Here is a 19896-nt window from a genome sequence, read left to right on the forward strand (position 1 = left end):
GTCTTAATCCTGTCTTATCTTATCCTGTGTAATCCTGTCTTGTCTTAGACGCCTTAATCCTGTATCGCCAATCGATAACACTACTTCTCAACCCAACACCAGCACATCCACGTCATAGTAATCATCCCACAGTAGCAATCGTAGTTTGGTGGAACGTAAGGTTTCTTTCCTTCTTACTAAGATACGCAGCGTAATAAGCAGACGTAATGAATTGTCTTCAGTAATCAATGACTGCGTTGCTAAAATTGTGCTCGCGGAAATGGGGTTATCCAGCAAGATTCATGATAGTGAAGCGTTCCACATTTAATGCGAATACAAGCTTTACAGGTCTGACCGTAACTCTAGAAGTAGAGGGGGTGTGCTGATTGGCCACAAAACAAGCAGCTTCTGCTAAAGCCCTAAGGGATTATAAAAGGACAGATTTGGCCTTAATCAATGCAGAAATGGAAAGTTTCACTGAGTTTATCTGCGTAGCTTTTTCTTGCACACTGTGGAAGAAAACTGGTGAGCATTTAAAAATCTTGTAGAATCTATCACTAATAAATTTATTCCTCTGCGCACAATCTGATCATCTTTTCATTCTCTGTGGTCCACCTCCTCTCTCAACCGGCTGCGCAAAAAAAAAAAATGCTTATCAAAAAAAGCGCAGTATCATCTGATAGTGTTGAAAGGTGGCCAGAGCACTTCTGGCAGCAAAATTCGACTTTTTCACTAAACCTTTGCCATCTTTCCTACATACTAACCTTTGCAAATTCTGTTCTGCAGTGAACGGATCTAAGAAGGAAACGATCCGGTTGGTGTGATCATGATAATAGTGCGATACCACCGAATGGGTGTTGTGTTGTCTTGCCCAATGCCTTTGTTCTTTCTTTTTGTAATCACGTTTCTACTTCATTACCCAAGGTTGATAATGTGTTTTTTCCACCCATGGACCTAATTGTTGTTGATTGGGTTGGAATTAGTAAACTAATTCAAAATTTAAAGGTGTCCTCCCCCCCGTGCTCATGGGATCACTGTGCAATTCTTGAAGCTAACCAAAATGTACTCGTCGTTAAAATTGTCAAAACATTTTTTGCAATCTTTTTAGTTTTCCATGCTGCCGACTGATTAGAAGGTGGGAAGGATGGTGCCGGTTCTGAAGCAAGGTTATACCTCCAACCCTTTCAACTACAGACCCATTACTCTCGCAAGCATCCCCTGCAAACTGCTTGACACATAATAAATTCCAATTTAATAACTTTCCTCGAAGGCAACATACTTTTAGATGACTGCCAGCATGGTTTTAGAAAGCATTTTTCATGTGAAACACAACTTTTAGTTTTCACTAATGATTTATTTACCATAACCAACCAGGGTGCCATTGTCAGCTGCATTTTTTCTGGATTTTCGAAAAGCGTTCGACTCAGTTTCCCATCAACTTCTATTGTTAAAACTAAGTGCTCTTAAAACATGCACAGCAGCTTAATCAAGTGGACAGAGCGTTTTTGCCTAACCGAACACAATACGAAAGTGCTAACAATACTGCGACTCATCTATGCAACACATAACATCTGGAGTACCACAAGGTTATGTGTTAGGTCTCTTACTTTTCCTAATTTATATTAATGACCTTCCTAACAAAATTTCTTTTACAGTTAGACCTTTTGCCGATGATTGCATGACTGACTGTGAAATAACTAATCCGGAGGATTCCGTCTCTCTTCAAGTTGACATAACTGGCTTATGCAACTTAACGTTAACAAATGTAAAATAATGAGAATTTCTTCTGGCATAAAACAGTATAGCCCATCTGACCTATTTTCGTACGAACTTAACAATGTGCAATTATCTTCTGTCTTTTCTTATAAGTACCTTGGCATTCACATTAGCACTACTCTGTAATGGCATGAATACTATATTAATTATGTTACTAATAATGCTAGTCGCATTCTTGGCTCCTAACACCGTGATTTTTCTCTCGCTCCAGCGTCTTTAAGACTTTTACTATATAAAGCTCTTGTAGGAACAAAATTAAAATTGCCTCATCGATTTGGGGCCCTCATATGGTGGTGTTGTCTTCATCTTTCAAATTCATTCAGAACCGCGGTGCTCGATCCATTGTAACAAATTACTCATGAACCGCAAGCATCTCGTTATTTAAACCTGCTCTTAAACTCGGTGACCTTGCTACTAGAAGGAAAATTGCGCGTTCGTGCTTATTTCATAAGATTTACTTTACTAACACCATTCTGTAACAGGATCTCACTGCTGCTTCCTCCTGCAACTCAGCACGTGACGACCACAGGAACAGAGGAGGGGTTCCAAACTGTCGCGCAAACAATTACTTTTATTCGCTCATGCCCAAGACCTGCCACCTTCCCACCTCCATCATCAGTCTTCTGGATCCAAGATCATTCAAAACGGCTGTTACTAATGTTGTATAAATTGTCACCCACTCCTCTCTGTAACGCCTTTGGGCTTTGAGAGTATTTTAATTAATAAACAAATAAATAAATCCTGGCCTTTATAAATAGCACAAACTAAGCGTATAGCTAGGGATGTGCAGTTTGCTTCATCTTGCATGGCAGCTTCTTGGGTTTTGGGACATGCAGAACTTTGCTAGTGTAAGCTCTCATAGTAAATATTGTATAAGTTTAAGTCTCGACCAGTTGCATAGCCCTTTTCCAACTTCTATGTGTTGTGTGTTTCAAGGTAAAACGCTGATTTTTGCCTGTTTCAGGAAAAAACATTATTGCCCTGCACAGAATGCACAGGGCAGCATTATGTGCATGTTCATGATGATAAACAAGGTGCATTATTATGTAGTTTAGTTGTTTTCTACTGGCACCTGGCACAATCTAGGAGTCAGAGAGTGGCGTGAGGACACTGCATGATAGCCAGGAACATTGCTGCAATAAGTTATTTATGAAACCTTATCTCTGTTAATCAATATTTTTAACCTGAACAGTTCACACACTCGCTGCATGCTTTTTAAATGCCATAGAGGCTGAGCTGCTAGTTGGCTCACACTTGGGGTAAACAAGTCCGCGAGGTTGCGCCATTCTGAAAGGCTAAGATGAAAGAAAAGGTATGTTCAAAGTGCCCAATGCTCTATAAAGCGAACCATGTATAGAAAACTTGCATGCAGTGGTGTTTATTAGTGTTGGTCGAGTTAAATGTGGACGCACAAGTAGCATAAAAGAAGGCACATATAGCTATTAGGTGGCGCCTTGTCTCAGTAGATAGCCTACCAACCCACCTCATAGTTTTTGAATGCCTTAGCGAAAAAAATCGATGACAGTAAAGGAGGACAAGCATGCTTGTATGAGTATCCTTTTCAAGGGTCTTTGCCCGGTGCATTAATCACACTCGTAATCCATTGGCCCCTACCTCATTTTATGCTGATTTTGTATTGTTTGCATAATTTTCATACTTTGAGGCAGACCCACCATTGAATGCTGGCCAGCTGTATATATAAATAAAATGAAGGCGCGACTACTTACAGGCTTGAGATCACAGTGTATAATCTTCTCTCGGTGGAGTAGCCGCAGGCATTGCACGAGGGAATAGGCGAACCTTCTGATGAGGTTGAGGCTGAAGCCTTGGTAGTTGTTGTTCTTGATGAGCTCATATAAGTTCATTCTGCAACATTTGTACAAAAGGTGCGACCATATGTTGTAGGAGGAGGAATCCCTTTATTATCAGAGGCGGCATGAATGCCCTATTGGGGAAGGAGAGGGACACGAAGGAAGGGAGGGAATAATCGAAAAAAAAAAAAAAAAAAACACTGTTCAAGGTTCAATCACTTGAAACGGTGGATAGAATTTCAAAGTCTATGGTTCTGTGAAGACATAGTTTGCAGATTTCGTGAAGAGATAGGTGCTACGTTTATGACAGGAGTCGGTCCAGGTTATCACCAACTTGTAGAGACCACCGGTCAGTGAGTATTCAATCATTTTCTCTAGCGTTGAGGGGGCCTCTTGAACGCGTTGCAAATGTGCTTCTTCATCTGCGGGTGGAGAACCGAGGTCCAATAGTGGCTTGCGACCAGCCGTTAAGTGTGCATAGTGCCATATCAAATGATATAGGCTAGGGATGCACGTCTTGTCACAATACACGTGTAGCGTTGGATATGCGAGCTGGCTCCGTCGGTCCGTTTATGTGCTACATGAGGGGTTAGGGCCATGCTAGCATAGATCTTATTAGCTATCACCTCACCCACCAGGGTGGTATCTTGCAGCCTCTTGCGACTCTCTGCCTTGAATTTCCGCAGGTAAAGTTAAAATTTCAGATAACTCACGTCTTCCGGTGTCCGTTCATTGAAGCTTTCCAATCTCTAAAGTGCCAGCAGCAAAACTCTGAGGCATGCAGAGTGGTAAACCTGATAGCATTTAATTATCGACAATTCTGAGGCATGCAGAGTGGTAAACCTGATAACATTTAATTATCGACAATCAGAATTCTGCAGCGCACACTTTATGAAGCAGACCTCGGGCTTTGCCCTCACATTGAGAGAAAAGAGCACGCACTTACCCCATTAACTCGAACGTGATGCACAAGTGGTTCCTAAAGTAGAAGTAGTCGTACATGTGGATAACATTGTGGTACTGGTCCTTGTCTTTCTTCTTCAAGTGCTCCAGTATCTTCACTTCAATGAGGGCCTGCTGGTGGAACCTGAAACGAAGGTGGCGAAACGTGCCATCAGTGCCCATCACTATTAGTGCGTAACAGTTTAGTTTGGTTTGTGTGGCGCCCAATTGCCTTGCTGGTTTTCCAGCTTCAAACGTATTATTTGGAAACCGTTATAAGAAAATTTTGAAATGGGATACTGAAGAACCGCTTAGCAAATATGATCGAAGCAAAACTAGTGGGTCAGTAACTAGTAAACCTGGAGTGAGGCAACTCGCTTACACGTCGAGAAATCCACAAATTCAAATGGTTGGTTACGCACGCCTCCTGGTCCTGCCTTTTGCGGCCCTGTGCGCCAGGTTACACCAGCCGTGAGTACGAATAAAAGTATTATTACTATCATTCGTCAGAAAATTTTGCGTCCTCCTCATGATGACAGAAACGAAATGAAGATTGTGTAAAAGGTTAAAACGCTACGTACCACTACACCGAACCACCAAAAAATTAGACAAGTTCAAAGTGCGCGCGAAGAAATTGTTGAGGCAAACCGCCGTCAGGCGGCGCCACCTTTACTATTGGTGCACTGCTATTTGGCTTAGGTGGCTTAGCTGCGGCAGGCTGCTGTTTGCGATAATTGAGTGGGAATAAAGGTTTTAAATGCATCATTGTCGATCCTATACACGCACTCAGTTTATTTTTTACATATCTTACCGACTAGGAGAGCCGCTTTTGATTCACTTTTTTCAATCGTCGCGCGCACGCTTACAAGATCCGTGTGGTTACCTTGCTCCACTGCTCCAGTTGTGCCAGTTGTGCGTTTTCGTATGTTTCGTAGCGATTTTCTATGGGATTTCAGCGAAACCATAGAGATAAGCGAAACACTTTGAATTGTAAGCTGGTTTATACATTGTTGCGAAGTCATCAACACAACATCCTTTCCTGGTTGCCAGTAATTCAAAGCGCAGGTTTTGAAGAAGAGACTTCGCTAAGTACTAGCCAGAAGTAAAAATAAAAATAGTGCTATGAATCGATTTGTTCGCTTATTACCGCTCTTCGGAACAGCTGTCAGGATGGCCGAGTGGTCTAAGGCGCCAGACTCAAGGCTCTGCCTTGCCCTTTGTAAGGGCTCGGGTATTCTGGTCCACGAATGTGGGCGTGGGTTCGAATCCCACTTCTGACACATTTTTTTTTTTTTTTTTACTTGAGCAATTTACTTTTGGTGTTGCCTTTAGAGCTGTGCAAGGTGTTGAACCACAACTCACTTCAACGTGTACAAGCTCTACAAGCTTTGGGTGGGTTTTGGCGGCCACGACGGCGCGGGCAAATTTGTGGCGCTGCATATCGTTGCGTTACGGGCAGCGATGTAAGCCCACAGCAGGCGGAGAATCAAGGCGGCGTTAGGAAGGGGGGTCCTCACACTTGAGATCAATATCGAAACTACCACAATCAAGCAACGCTGCGTGTCACTCCCACCGCCCCTATTTGCGGTTTTGAATGTGGCAACGCATTCAAACTTGCTCACCGCTTCTTGTTGCGGATGATTTTGACGGCCACATGCTCCTTGGTCTTGTGGTCGAAGGCCCTGATGACCTGGCCGAACGAGCCCTTGCCGATGACCTCGAGGATCTCGTAGCGGTACGCGATGTGGTCGTGCATCACCTGCACATGACGCCACGGGCACCGTGTGAGTCTTGATGACGGGCGCTTTATAAATTACAAGAGTGTATGGTATAGTTTCTATAGAAGTATTTTTTTCGGGCTCATGTTTGCATCGTCGTGCTAATAAAAAAATGGCGGAAGGTGAAGAAAGTAGTTTAGAAGCCCCGAGACCATTGCGGAAGCCTGCAGCATATTTTCCTCTTTGTGCGTAAAAACATCGACTGTGAACCCCTTCGTTCCGTAATTACATTGTTTATTTATTGAATGAGCCATATTTAGTTCCTACTCTGCCACTTCGGATAAAATATTGTGCGCACATTAGTAAGCGTGCTTCCAAGAACCTAAACCATCAAAGGGTCGACGGATTACAGCGTAAAGTGTCACCGACGATATATCGCAGGCTTCGTAACCACGACACCGGTTGAGTCTTGCCGTCGCCCCATACGTCGGCTCAAACTGTACGCACAGCTCGAGAGAAGCGCTTACGAAATTACATCCATGCGTCAATATTTTTTTTTCTCCCCAACTCTCCCCTAAGCTGCATAGCGGAAAAAAACAGGGACAGCGGACAGGAGAGGGCACATGGCGGGCGCAGACTTCAGCAAATCTTTATTTGCGAAGTCGCCAGGAAATATATACAAAGGACGCAAACACACACAAAAAACAACAATTGGCATGACGTATCACTTTTGAAGCACCATCGCGACGTGGCTAGATATTCAAGTTTGTTTTGAGCGAGGGCGATCGACGGCATGCTGATACACTGGTTACTTAGTGCCTGTATCTTGTCCGCTTGTATGATTTCACGGGTGAGCTGTTCACGGTGTTTGTAAATGACCGTACATTTATCGAATGTAGCGCACAGCCGCAGTCACGACAGGGATTGCCTAGGTGTCTTTCAGCGACTGTGTTAACATGGTAATAATGTCCCCACAAACGCTCATTTAAGTATCGTCCTGTTTGTCCAAGGTGCTTTTTTCCGCAATCCAGAGAAATCATGTTAACAACACAGACGGCGCCTTATGGGATTAGTACAGCAAATGTTTTGTCGTGCATCTTGGGAGTTCACACGCTTAAAAAGCATTGGTAGTTTCTCCGGAGCAGAAAAAACAACTCTGCCGTTAACATTATTCCCTAACTTTTTTAAGCTGTGCGAAACTTTGTGCAAGTACGGGACCACCGAGAAGGGCTTCTTTACGCGGACTGCGCAATCTGCCTCATTACGCTATAGTGGTTCAAAAGTGAAACGTCACGCTAATTGTTGTTGTTTTTTGTGTGCTTTGTGTGGTTTTTGTGTGTGTTTGCGTCCTTTGTTTTTACTTCGTGGCGATTTTGCAAGATTAGTTGAAGTCAGCGCCTGTCCCGTGTTTGCTCTTGTTCGCTGTTTCTGTTCTTTGCGCTGTGCACCTTAGTCGAATATAAACCACCAACAAGCCCGAGCGGCTATCCTTTTACTCCCCAGCATAAAATAACTTAACACTTTTTTCAAGGAAGGAGATGCATCCACGCGCAAAAAAGGGTGATGCTTAAAAACATCAAGAAGCAACACAGAAGCAGGTTTAATACTAGTCACTCACATAAAAAAAGAAAAGCTTGTAAATATGTAGCGAGCCCTTGAAAAATCGATTGTTGAAAGCTTCCTTTTAAAGGGCTGTGAAGACACCTGTATTACGTGAAAACGTTAAAAATGAAGCTGTTTAAAAGTTTCTTTTTTTTTTTCAGCAATGTAAGTGACGCGTTCATCTGAGCTCAGAGCCTTCAGAAAAAAGTACTTCGATGAATTAGCGTTATACAGTTTTCCACATAAATTTTTCGCATCGACATTTTGGCTCACGTGAAAGATGTTTCAGGTGGTCGGAATTAATCCGTAGTGGTCCACTACGGCGCGCCACATAGCCCAAACGTAGCTTCGGCGTACAATTCCCAAAATTAGATTTTTTTTTACGTTTATTTGGACCAGTCGCTGTGCCAATTTATAACAGCGAAATTTCGCTACTGTAACCACCTGGGGAAAATCCTATTGGGTGCCCGGATACTTTTGGCGGGGTTGCTTTCCAAAGCGCTCTAACGTGATTGGCTGGCTGCGCGCACGTAAACTAATGAAAATCGGCCTGCGTAGCCAATCACGCGAGTCCACACAAGAAATATGGCCCATCGCAAGTTTTCACACTTCACCCATAGGCTTTTTCCCTATATGAAGTTTTTCCATAGGATTTGCCCCTGGTCGTATGCGTTGTTGCGGCTATGTCATAGCAAAAGAAATGTGAAATAGTAGTTTAGTGTCACAATAGGCCCCCTTTCTATAACTCTCTCTCTCTCTCTCTCTCTCTCTCTCTCTCTCTCTCTCTCTCTCTCTCTCTCTCTCTCTCTCTCTCTCTCTCTCTCTCTCTCTCTCTCTCTCTCTCTCTCTCTCTCTCTCTCTCTCTCTCTCTCTCTCTCTCTCTCTCTCTCTCTCTCTCTCTCTCTCTCTCTCTCTCTCTCTCTCTCTCTCTGCCAACCGCCCCCGGCAACCTGAAGTACCCTTCCGGAGTTTCAGAGTTCAGTTACTACCATGACAAGATGCCGCAATTAGTGATTTATGCTACGTCTTGCGGGAGGGAACCGAGTTCTGCAATCGGCGCTTCCTTTTGACGATTGTCGAGCAGCAGCGAAAGATTGTGTTGCTGATGCTTCAGTGCAACGCTTCTTTCAATTCTAAGAACATGACATGTTCGCGCGGCGACTGGATTGCCCCATTGTTCAAAGAGAAGTCATTCGAGATAACACACGTTATGGACAATGCAAATACCGGCAACTTTGCGACGTATACGGTAACATATAGGGCGAGGTAAAATTCCGCGTTTAGGAGCTCGCGTTACGAAGGCGCGCTTGACGTACGGTGCATTAAACCATTACTCTGATTAGGCTTTTCGGGATTCGGGCTGACTGTTCGGTTACGAGGGTATAACCGAATCCGTACAGTCCTGTGTAGAGGAGTGCGGGCATGTCTGGGAATATCCGCAGCGAAAATCAAGTAGGGCGAAGTCAGAATAGATGCTGGGACTGAGGCAGAACAAAAATGTAACTGGTAGCTGCCCCGAGTAAAGCTGAAGCATAAAAACGACTGTATCTGTCAGCAGGGAAACGGGTAATACAAGGACAACCACGCTGTGCTCAGTGTTTCACGTCTTTTCTACGTCCCGCTTCGCCGCGCCTGGTTGGCTTCTATTTGCTTCAGAAGCTTTTTCTTTACAAAAAAGAAGGAAAAAAGAACAGAAAAGAAGAAGGAAATGGTAAAAGAAGCGGCTAGGCTGGAAAAGGGGGATGGGGACTTTGATTCCCGACATCGGACGGACTTCCGTTGGGGCTAGAGGTGCGTCACATATGGCTGCATTTTCTCCAGATTGTAATGATAAGAAAAGTATGTGTCCTATATACTCCGTGTCTGCGAGAGACGCTCGCTAAATGCGTTTCTGTGATTTGTATCCCACCGCTGGAGCGGAAAGCTTTCCTGGACGACAGGGCTGAGCAACACGCTAGAGCGACTGGGCACTTCATCGTCCATCCTTGGTCCACTGTACGTATCCACGCTTTGGAAATTGAAAATTGTAACTGTACTAAATGGAAAATATTTGCGGTAAACAAATGTCTCAGTGATAGAAGCATTGCAACCAATTGCAGGTCAAGCTTTAAAGCAATTACGGGAAATGCTTACAACACCCCAAGCATGGGAAGGTTAAAGAGGCCTAGCTGGACCTTCTGTTGAGCTGTTGTTGAAATATCTCTTAAACTTATCTTTTAACGGCGAAGCTGTTTATCAGGTTGTAATTTTTCGTGTCCGCAGTTAAGAATACCGAGAAACTGCCGAGCGCGCGCACGTCTTTGTGAAGCAGCTAGCCCTGCAGGGGAACGTGAAAAGGTGGGTCGTCTTTTCTGAGAACCGTCCTCCGGCGCCTCTGTTAACCTTTCCAGGCTCAAACTGAGATTTTATGTGCGGATCTGTGTGTACCTCACAACAATTTTCTGTACCTCACGCGTTCCACGAAACACAGACATCTAAAGCTTCCGCCTGTAAAAAACGGGATGACGAAAGGAAAGAATCACCGCCGCTCTCGTTGTTCAAAGCATGCTGGTCACGCGCAGTGCCGTGTGTGGCTTGAGGACCGCAGATATCGCAAATAAAACTGTCATCCTCACTTCTTCGGGTTTTGCTTAATTTGCCTTGCGCCCCAGGTTGCGTTCCCCAGCTATGCTTAGGGGCCACGCATGCGGGGCGACAGACCTTGATGTAGGAGCCGGTTTCATCGTCATATCCGCCGTTCTGGCTGGCGCCGTCTTCGCAGTCCACCTTGCTGGCGTCCAGGCCCAGGTACCAGACCTCACGGAACTGGGACACCTCGGTCCTCTCGTGGCTACTCAGGCGGGAGCCGTAGTACAGGAGGGCCTCTATAAGCGAGGACATAAAAATGCATACAAGTGGGCGATGGCGTTTGATTAAAAGGAAATGGGGGGAACGGGTATTTATGCATAAATAACGCCAAACCCTGAGCTAATCTGCTCAAGAACGAAACAAGATGCGCGTCTTTCGATATATTTCATTTTTTACATCTGGTGTCGTCTTGTAACCCAAGGGAGGTTATCGGTCGCTTACAAGCGTAGGAGTAACAAATCATCGATTATATTGCGTTAAAAACGTGGCGTTAGGGGAACTTGACTACCTAGTTCTCAATCCCTAAAAAGCAAAAAAACAAAAACAAAAACAACAGCTTCTTCTCAACAAAGTAAAGGGTTGAAGCTACAACCCTACCAAAAGTAAGAAATAAGCGCAGTCATGAGGAATTCACCGTAAAGATGAAACGTAGTTGGGAAGAATTCACCGTAAAGATGAAAGCCCACACGACTACAGCGAACGGAGACGGCAATCGGAGGAAATTAGACGTGCGTGAGCAGTATATACAGATGTAGGAGCCTTTCAGTAAAGCCCACTCACCTGCTGGGGATAGGGGCAGACGCCGTCCGTGCGAGTCCACGTTGGGTCTGTCGGGCGACTGCATTCTGTGGTGCGCCTCGCCAGGAGACGCGACCCCTGCGCCGTTGAAGATGGCCGACTCGACGCTTCCGCGCAGCTCCGACGCGCTGCCGCCGTTCACGCCGTTGGTGTTGCTGCAGCTCTGGCTTCGGCACGGCACGCTGCGAGGTCGGGGACGCGGTACAGGGCCGTGCAAGTGAGAACAAGACCCGAGGCATAGGGTTGTTAACTTGTTAACGCGTTTGCTCCGCAGTCGCGAAGGTTATGAGAGTGAATTGTTTGAGAGGCTCGCAATTTTTTGTTACAAGCAGGTTCTGAGTAAAGGGCCGCGTGAATGGAGAAGAAACGAAAATACAATGCTAGACATTAGTGAAGGTGAACTCGCTCTTCGGGGATTTATTTCATAGCGAGAAACTGCGTGAGTTGTACCTGCTGCTTTCGCACTATCTTAGGCACTATGCGGGGCTCCAAAGAATAACGGTCACTTGCCCCCGTGTTCACAAACGTAATTTAGGTATCCCTTTTGCCCTTTGACACTTTTAGGTGCGGAAAAGAACATCACCCGAAACAATTTTTCGGTCCCGAAACGATTTAGAGTGCAGAAAAGAACACCAAGTTCGCCAAAAGGCGCTCTTGCACCATAAGTTTGGTTCCTTAAACGCATTAAGGGACCGAAAAGCGACAAAAGTCAAAAGTGATAGTTAAGTTCCGACACCCTGATAGTGGACGGATAGTTGGTTACACTTGGGGCGAAGCTTCGGCTACTGTTTTGAATAAAGCCTGTGTAGTCGGAAGAGGTGGTGGAGGTGTTTGTTCGGAATTGGCAATGCGCGGTTTGCTCCTGCCTTTGCATCGTGTGATGGACGGTGACAATTCATGAGGGTTGCTTGTAGTACTTTGTGATTTCAGAGTCGAGGAGTACTACCGGGTTGGTAACTTTACCTGTCGCGAAAACATTCTGAAGAACTACCTATGCGAGGTCGACGTGGGATTCAGTGGTTTTCGATTAGATATTCAATTTTTTATCATTCGCTCAACTCTGCCAAACTCTATCAATGTAGCGACGTTTAAAACTCTGCTAGAATTTTCAGCACTCTCACCGACATTCCTCATTTCCAATGACCAAATCTGACGATTTTTTTTTCTGCTCCTAAGTTGGAGCATTGGGTTGCTTAAAAATCAGGATTGAGTCTTCAGACAACGACCATACAATGGTTTGTAATTTCCTATTTGTTTTATCGAAGTACTCAGTGAGGACCGAATTCACGAGCTTGAACAGAAACTAAATCCATGCGAGCAAACATTTGGTTTGACCACTGGATTGTGACTTACATTTTCTATTAGAATCTGAGGGCCGTCCCGTCGTCATTGGCACTTAACAATGACAACTAAAGCATCGCACAACGTTTATTTTCACGGACGCGAGTTTCGCGTGCTGTGCCCATTTAGAGCAGCGTTCGTATGCGTTCATTCGCGGTCGCTCATCCCTGTTTCGTACCACACTTGCGTACTGGCCGGAATAGCGTGATGCAAGCCGCAACGTTACGCGTGCGGTGGCGGAGAACGTTTTGTCGGTCGTCGCGACAGCTGGTCCGCGACAGTCTGGACAGCCAGACAGACTGATGACGATCTCCTTAGTGTGTTTTTCTTCTCTTCACCTCCCGCCTGGCTTCTCTGATGATTGCTGGGGGGAATCGACGATTTAGCCAGCAGTCAGCCAAGGGGGAGAGGCCGCCGGGGGGCACCTTGCGTAACAAAATGAAGCCATAGGGACAACTAATGCTCGTAGAGAGCATCAATTCGCAGCCGCCTTTCCACGCCTTTTTAGCGGCTCCGGAGTGCGTCTGCTTCAACGCAGATGGGCCCAGTGTAGATCCCGCGGCACTCCCTGTAAGCGCAGCAATCAGGCTCACTGATTGGTCGTTGCCCGTGCACTGTCTCCGTCTGGGATGGCGGCGGCCGCGAGACGGCGGTTAGGTGACGAAACCGCAAACCGCATAGACGCTCGGGATTTTCTTCATGACTTTAGGTTTAGTGTCCTACCTAGAGGTGAAGTTATGAATAAGAGTAGCATCCTGAGCATGTTGGTACTCCATAACTATAAATAAAATATTTACAAAAAAAGGGGAGATAGGGACAAAGTGAAGACCTTCGTCCATGTCTCCCCCTTTTTGCGCATTTATTTTATTTAACTGTAAAAGTTATATCTTGCTTTTTGTTTTTACAAGCCGCATTTCTTTTTCGCAACCCTCTCCGGTTTTTTTATTCCCACTGCAGTGGCGTTACTGTCACTGTTCGTATGGCGGATAGAGGCAAACACGCTAGACATTGTAGCAGCGAACGAGAACAACAGCGACGTGTTTTGACTTTATAAGATTGCCGTCACTATAAAGTACTGACGTAACAATATAAGTGAGCCAGCGGAGACCGCATAGGTCTAGTTGGTAAATGTTTGAAGATTTTAACGATAATAAAGACGAACACATGAAAAGTGACGGGGCAAGCGCTTCTGCTGCCACCTCTCACGTTTTCACCATTTCTTTAAGCGCAAAAATCATGTAATCGGAAAGGTTCTTCGAAGACTACAAGGCCAATGGTCTCGTCTTCTCAGTTCCACCTTGCTCGTGAAGATTCAAATGCGGGTATTGGAGAGCTGTGGATATACACATACCTTGCTCCGACAGAATAAAAGCGGAATATTAAAAGTTGTAGATACTTGGATGCCACTGATTGGTTGAGAACCGTAGCATCCACACCGTTGCGTCATCCTGGCCAGTTTCTGGCGACGACGCGTTGCTTCTAAAATTAATGAATCATTTCTAATTTCTGCGCCAATTTCCCGTGGTGGTCACTCCTATACCTAATGCTGATACTGAAGTGTGGTTCACGCATTGTAACAGTCAATGCTGATATTACGACAGAAGGGACAACTTGTGGCCGATCCCCTCGGTCAATTCGCTACCTCATGGCTATATATGATATCTTCTCCCGACCCCAGAATGACACCAGGGGGGCGTTATTCCGTTTCGTAAGCGGTACAGAAGTGAAAACATGTAGATTCATCTACCGGATCACCTAGGCTGCACACTGCGCCTAAAGCAATCTAAAATATACCTAACCACTGTCACCTATGAAAAAAGTGTACAACTACTGATTTAGACAATTTTTACCTAAAGAATCACTCCGCGTAAATCAAGCTCCAAAAGTTCAACTCTTTACATCTGAACAATATCCCCCCGAGTGGGTACGGGCCGAACACTTCAAGGGCATCATCATCATCATCATCATCATCATCAATAGAGCACCTGGAGCGGTTGGGGTTGACTTTATCGATAACACTTATATTATCTATTGGCGCATCAAAGCTGGGGTTTGCAAGAAGGGATATATATAATTGCATTCAAAATTTTCTTTCTGCCTCAGGTCGTTTGAATTGCTAAACGGTGCTGATTAATGGGTAATTCGGGTTTCATTCACAACTAAGTTTCCTTTTACAGCCTCTTTCCGGAAATAAGTATTTTGAAGTCCCCACGTATTTAACCGGTTTAGCCCTGGCCAATCCCCCCTTGTGGGTACGTTCCAAAATATTTGAGGACATCATCATCATCATCATAAAGTTGGCTTTGCCACAAGACATTTCGGTGTTCGCCACCACCGACGGCGCAAGTCATCCAACACAAGCTTCGTTTGAAAAACACACAGGGCTCGAATCCTACGAACCAGAGACCCTACCTCAAAGCCACAAAGTTTGAACGGCGGGTCCGCTTTAGAAGTTGGTGACAAGAATGTCTCTAGCGTTGAAAGCGATCGAGCAGTTCGCGCTAGGTGCTTTGACTTCTACGCCGTTTACGAAACGGAGTAGCGACACCGGGGGAAGTGGCACTGACAGCTATCGCTGTAAAAACCTTTAGAGGTTCGCCGAGACATGCCTCGTACGTGAGAATCCGTTCAGCGGGACAATTCGTACTGCATGCGAGGCGAGTGCTGCGTTCTGCGGCGGGGGCAGCTCACCCGTGGAGCGCGGATACGGGCGGTAGTGCCGCGCCGCAGGACGCCGGCTGCGACGCCGGCGTTGCGGGGGCTGCGCCGGCGGCGGCGGCCGTCGCCGTCAGGGTGCAGCGCGCCGCCGAGAGGCGCGAAGACGAGGCTCCCGCTGCTCCGGTGCACGACGGCTGGTGGTGCAGCAGGCCGACCCGCTGCACGGCGATGCTGGGCAGCGAGGTGGACTTGTCCCACAGCGCGCTGCTGCTGCTCGCGGCCCCGGCCACGGCGCGGGACAGTCGCTGCGAGAGCGCCGACGAGAGCGGCCCGCCGCTGCGGCCCGCCGCCGAGAGGAACTGCGACGACGACGGGGGCTTCAGGTGCAGCTGCGAGGCCAGCGCGCAGCCCAGCCGGCTGCCTAGGTCGCTCGACGAGCTGCCGGGGCTCTGCGCAAAGAAAGCCAGAAGAACATGGAGGAAACTTTAATAAACTACAGGTATGCAAATCGGTTGTTTTGGATAATATCTATAAGAGTTAGGAATGCAGCGCACGCAAGTTGTACGCATGTAAGTACGTGCATTAGTGGGTCAGTGGCTCGGGGCATCAAAGCTTGGAGACAAATCAGTATTGGCACGTACAGTCTTTGTCAAAAATTTTCTAGGCCACGCCAATAGTGCGTAGGCCACAGAAAAATTCAAAGTACAAGAAACGCATTGAAGGAAGGACTCTGGTACAAGTTTACCACTCGAGCGAGGACGAAACGTTTTATTTCAGAGGGCTGGAAAAAACACCTGTCTTTCTTATTGTCATTAAATAATTTGGTTTCAGTTAAGCGTGAAGCTCTTTGCTTTGAATCCTTTGTGGGCGAATAACCTTTGCCGTTGCCTACAAAATTTATACAAAGACTGTACATGCCCCGGTTGAAAATATAAGAAGTTTCACCTCCTACACCTAGTAACCATAAAAAAAATTGTGGTTGATCCCTCTGTGATAGGAATCGGTAAAACACGAAAGTTAAATGTGCAGCGAAATCTGCAGCTGAGCATGATTTGCAGGTCGGCGGCTGTCTTGTGGGTGTGCTCGGCGAGCGACGTCCTGCTGGCTGGTCGCTTCGGCAAAGTGTACTGGCGTCATTTCGGTGACGGATATGACTTCAGTAAAGTCTTGTGGTATCGCGGCATAAAACACTTTCGTTTTAAAATACAAAACTCGAAAACGAACAACCCTAAGTATAACGTACTCTTTAGTACTGAAGGTTGCTTCCCCGCAAGAACACCCTGTGTGCAGGGGTGCACCCTTTACAGGCCGCTTGCTTCGTACTGGCGTCACTTCCGTGACGGATATGACGTCAGGGAAACCTTCGTGTATCGGGGAATAATACACTTTCGTGTTAAAAATTACTCAGTGCACTTCCATTCAGTGAAAGTGGACGGCCAGCGGGGCTGTTTGTGGGTTATTGGCTGGCCAGAAACTTCCGCTCAAACCGCTCCGTCGCGCCGGGGAAGCGCGTTCGGCGGGATTGTGGCCACGCCGACGTCCTGCGCTTTCCGCCTCGCGGTACGATCTTCGTCGGTGGTCGTCTTCCGCCGCTAGTTAGCTGAGCAAGAATCGCTGTGCAGCACGCAATGTGGGAAAGCCAGCTTACACGAAACAAGCTTGGACTGAACCTCTTAAAGTCGGCGTCTCATTAAACTCCGCCGCATTGCTGGGAAGACAGTTTTCCTGCGCCAATAACCGCCAGTTTATATCAATGTGGAGTGTCAGAGGCGAACAAGTTGCCGAAGAGAGATGGTCTGCCGCAGTGAAGAGGATGGGAGAGGTTTTTCTCGTCCTGGGGACGAAAAAAAAACAATACGGGGGTGTAAGCCTATTACAGCTACGCTGTAATAACACATATTGCTTGCGGATATGGCACGAGTGGTTGCCCCGTGATGTGCCTTATAGAAATTGCACTAAACCAAGCTTTGCCACAACATTGCCAAGCTCACTTTCATGCTGCAGTTTTCATGTGTTTCGTTGTACGATACATCTCGTTTGTTCCATGCGCTGTACGGTGGTTGGATTGCTGGAATACTGGCACCGGCATCCAACAGCTCGTATTTTGCTGCCTTCCCACCCTGGTGTCTCTCCCAGGCACTATACGACTAGTCACCACTACAGTTGAGTCGACATTTCATCGAACTCTGGCGAGACTATTATAGTAGGGGATTGTTGTGCCAGAGCGCCCAGTCCAAATTCGCTTCACCAGGCGACGTGCCGACAGCGAAGCCGATTCGCGCCTCGGCCAAACCGCCCGCGGCAGACGTGCCCCAACTTGCAGGCGCCGCAGAGTCGCCTCTCCGTTCCCCTTAACGGCTGGGTTGAATCACGCCTCGGACGAACGGCCCGCGGCGGACGTTCAGCGACACGCCTGGAGACGGTGCCGCTGTGTCGCCTTCCATTTCCCCGTCGTGGCGGCTCGGCTGGAGCAACCGCTTCGCCTCCATTCGTCGGTATTCAAACTTCGGCCAGCGAGAGTCCTGATTGGAGCGATTCAAACCGCTTGCGGCTGCAACGGACCGCTAGGGGTATAAAACCAGCTCGAAGCACAGCGCGCGCGGCACTTTTCGCAGGCGCCAAGTTGAGACGTGCTGTCGCCTTTGTGTGAGCCATGTGACGCTGTTGTTACCATTGTACATACTGTATATAAATGTTGCTTCAACTCTTCGTCGGCTCGAGAGCTTCATCGGTCTGCTCTGCGCCGCGTCCATAGCGGACAGAGCAAGGCAACGTCACAGCACAGGTGACTGCGCTCGGGTGGCCAGTCGTAACAGTGGTGGCTGCGGTGAGGTGGCCCAATCCTAACAGGATTAAGTAAGAAATCTAAGTAACCAAAGACGAAATACCTAGCCTTAGGTCCTGATAGAACGTTTAGATTTAGTTTATTTAAGCGATTAGGTAAAATCAGCCAAGAGTCTACTCACTAGGGAACACGGAGAACGACATCTCAAGGAATTAAGAAATTTAGTTTAATGCGCTGTATTTTTCTGTTCCCGCAATCACACTGAAATCTGGCTTTTTGGCAGAGCTCAACTCCATAGCTGTCACGCCTGCCGGTAATTGTAGCAAGAAAGGTGAAAAAGCAAGAAAAAAAAATCTTAACGCATCCCGTAGCATGGTTCTGAACACAGCGCGAGGTACTTTCTGAAGCAGAAGTTCACCGAAGACGAAAACGTGCATTATATGCTTGCCGATACGGTATACCTTCCCTGTGTCTCCGGGAGCCTGTTTCACTCGCGAATCGATTGTGCAGCTCCGTTCATACTTGTGTTTCTGACGTTTGTTGATATCGACCACCCGGAAGAGCGTGTTTGGGTGGCGACACCTCCTCTGTCGCTACAGTGCGCGTGCCTGGTCACGTAGGCGGTATCGACATCGGAATCTTCTGAAGAATTCGGATAGCACTTCGCTTGGCACCAGACGTCGATAAGAAGGCGTGAAGCTAGCTACTCCACAAGACACTGTCTAGTCTTGGCTTCATGACAGAGTATAGTCGACGTCAGATTGACGTCCTGACAGTGCACGTCAGATTGTAAAATATTGTGTCTATTTCATCTGCCTTTAAACAAACTGCTCTATTGCAGGAATGACATACCTATGTTACGTCACTTTACAGGTTGGTGCAGCCGTATTCCCAGCTACGTCGGGGCCAACCTCCATCGTATAAGAAGTTTTCCGTTTTTATTTTTATTCTTTTTATTCGTTTCCTGTGAGACGGATGATGTAAAAAAGATTTGGCTAATAGCCAGCTTACAAAAACCAAGCTCACTTTGATATTCTAAAAGTCGGTTTCGCATCTAAACACCAAAGCAATGCTGGAGAGACATTTTTAGGGGCGATATAAGCTATCTAAATTTAATATATGAGGGCCCAAGAAACTTTTTATTTTATTTTTTACGATTTCTTTTTTCAATACTGGGAACCTGTTTTTGCGGGACGGAGAACCTGCTCCGGAGGAAGCGCGACACGATGGCAGGACAGACTGCCGTCAAGCCCAGCCGTAGAAAATCTGCGGTGTTAAAACACTAGTATCCTATGCCTAAGCGCTACTCCTATCACTCCTATCATTTACCAGCCGCGGTGGCTGTTGAGTGGCGAAGACGTTGTCCCGATGAGCCCAAGGTAGCGGGTTTGATCCCCGCCGTGGAGGCCGCTTTTCAGCTGGAGGCGAAAAGCAAAAACGCCCGTGCGTCGAGATTTCGGCGCACGTTAAAGATGTCCAGGTGGTCAAAATTAATCTGCAGTCCTCCACGACGGCGCTCCTTACAGCCCGGGTAGCTTCATTATCATTTTGCATTTACTCCTATCCTTCGTTTTCCAAGGTTCGTTGGGCAAGAGATATATAGAAAGAGGAAAAGGGCGTAAGTGGGGAAGGGGAAAGACGAGAGGGAGGTCTGTTGCAGGCCTGACGCAACCACTAGCGACTATCGACGCATTTTTCTGCGAAAAAGCAGATACGCCGCCAATTTCCTATTCTTTTTGCTCCAGCGGCAGAACTTTCGACGGTAAATTGCCTCTTTCTGTTTAATGCGTGTATTTTCTCCCCCGCGCCATCATTTAATATTCGATCTCCTTGCTTTAGTCACCAAGGCACACAGGGT

At 46.7% G+C, this 19896-nt stretch overlaps 1 protein-coding gene and 1 non-coding gene across 5 annotated transcripts in view; one reads left to right on the forward strand and one right to left on the reverse strand.

Moving 5' to 3' along the window:
• LOC144174100 (dual specificity tyrosine-phosphorylation-regulated kinase 4-like) overlaps positions 1-19896 on the reverse strand; it is a 148639-nt gene that overhangs the window by 13359 nt on the left and 115384 nt on the right. For all 4 annotated transcript variants that reach the window (XM_077702550.1, XM_077702551.1, XM_077702549.1 and 1 more), the window contains exons 2-7: positions 15287-15702; positions 11237-11436; positions 10529-10692; positions 6131-6267; positions 4513-4653; positions 3483-3621 (exon numbers count right to left, since the gene is read on the reverse strand). In XM_077702550.1, coding sequence (XP_077558676.1) covers positions 3483-3621; positions 4513-4653; positions 6131-6267; positions 10529-10692; positions 11237-11436; positions 15287-15702 — 1197 coding nt within the window. The remainder of the gene's footprint in view (positions 1-3482; positions 3622-4512; positions 4654-6130; positions 6268-10528; positions 10693-11236; positions 11437-15286; positions 15703-19896) is intronic.
• Positions 5673-5788, forward strand: Trnal-caa (transfer RNA leucine (anticodon CAA)). The gene is made up of 2 exons: positions 5673-5710; positions 5743-5788. It is a non-coding gene; the product is annotated as a tRNA-Leu (tRNA).

The sequence above is a fragment of the Haemaphysalis longicornis genome, unplaced genomic scaffold (genome assembly GCF_048455015.1).
Source record: "Haemaphysalis longicornis isolate Haplotype H1 unplaced genomic scaffold, Haemaphysalis longicornis Haplotype H1 scaffold_3, whole genome shotgun sequence".
Classification (NCBI taxonomy): Eukaryota; Metazoa; Arthropoda; class Arachnida; order Ixodida; family Ixodidae; genus Haemaphysalis; species Haemaphysalis longicornis.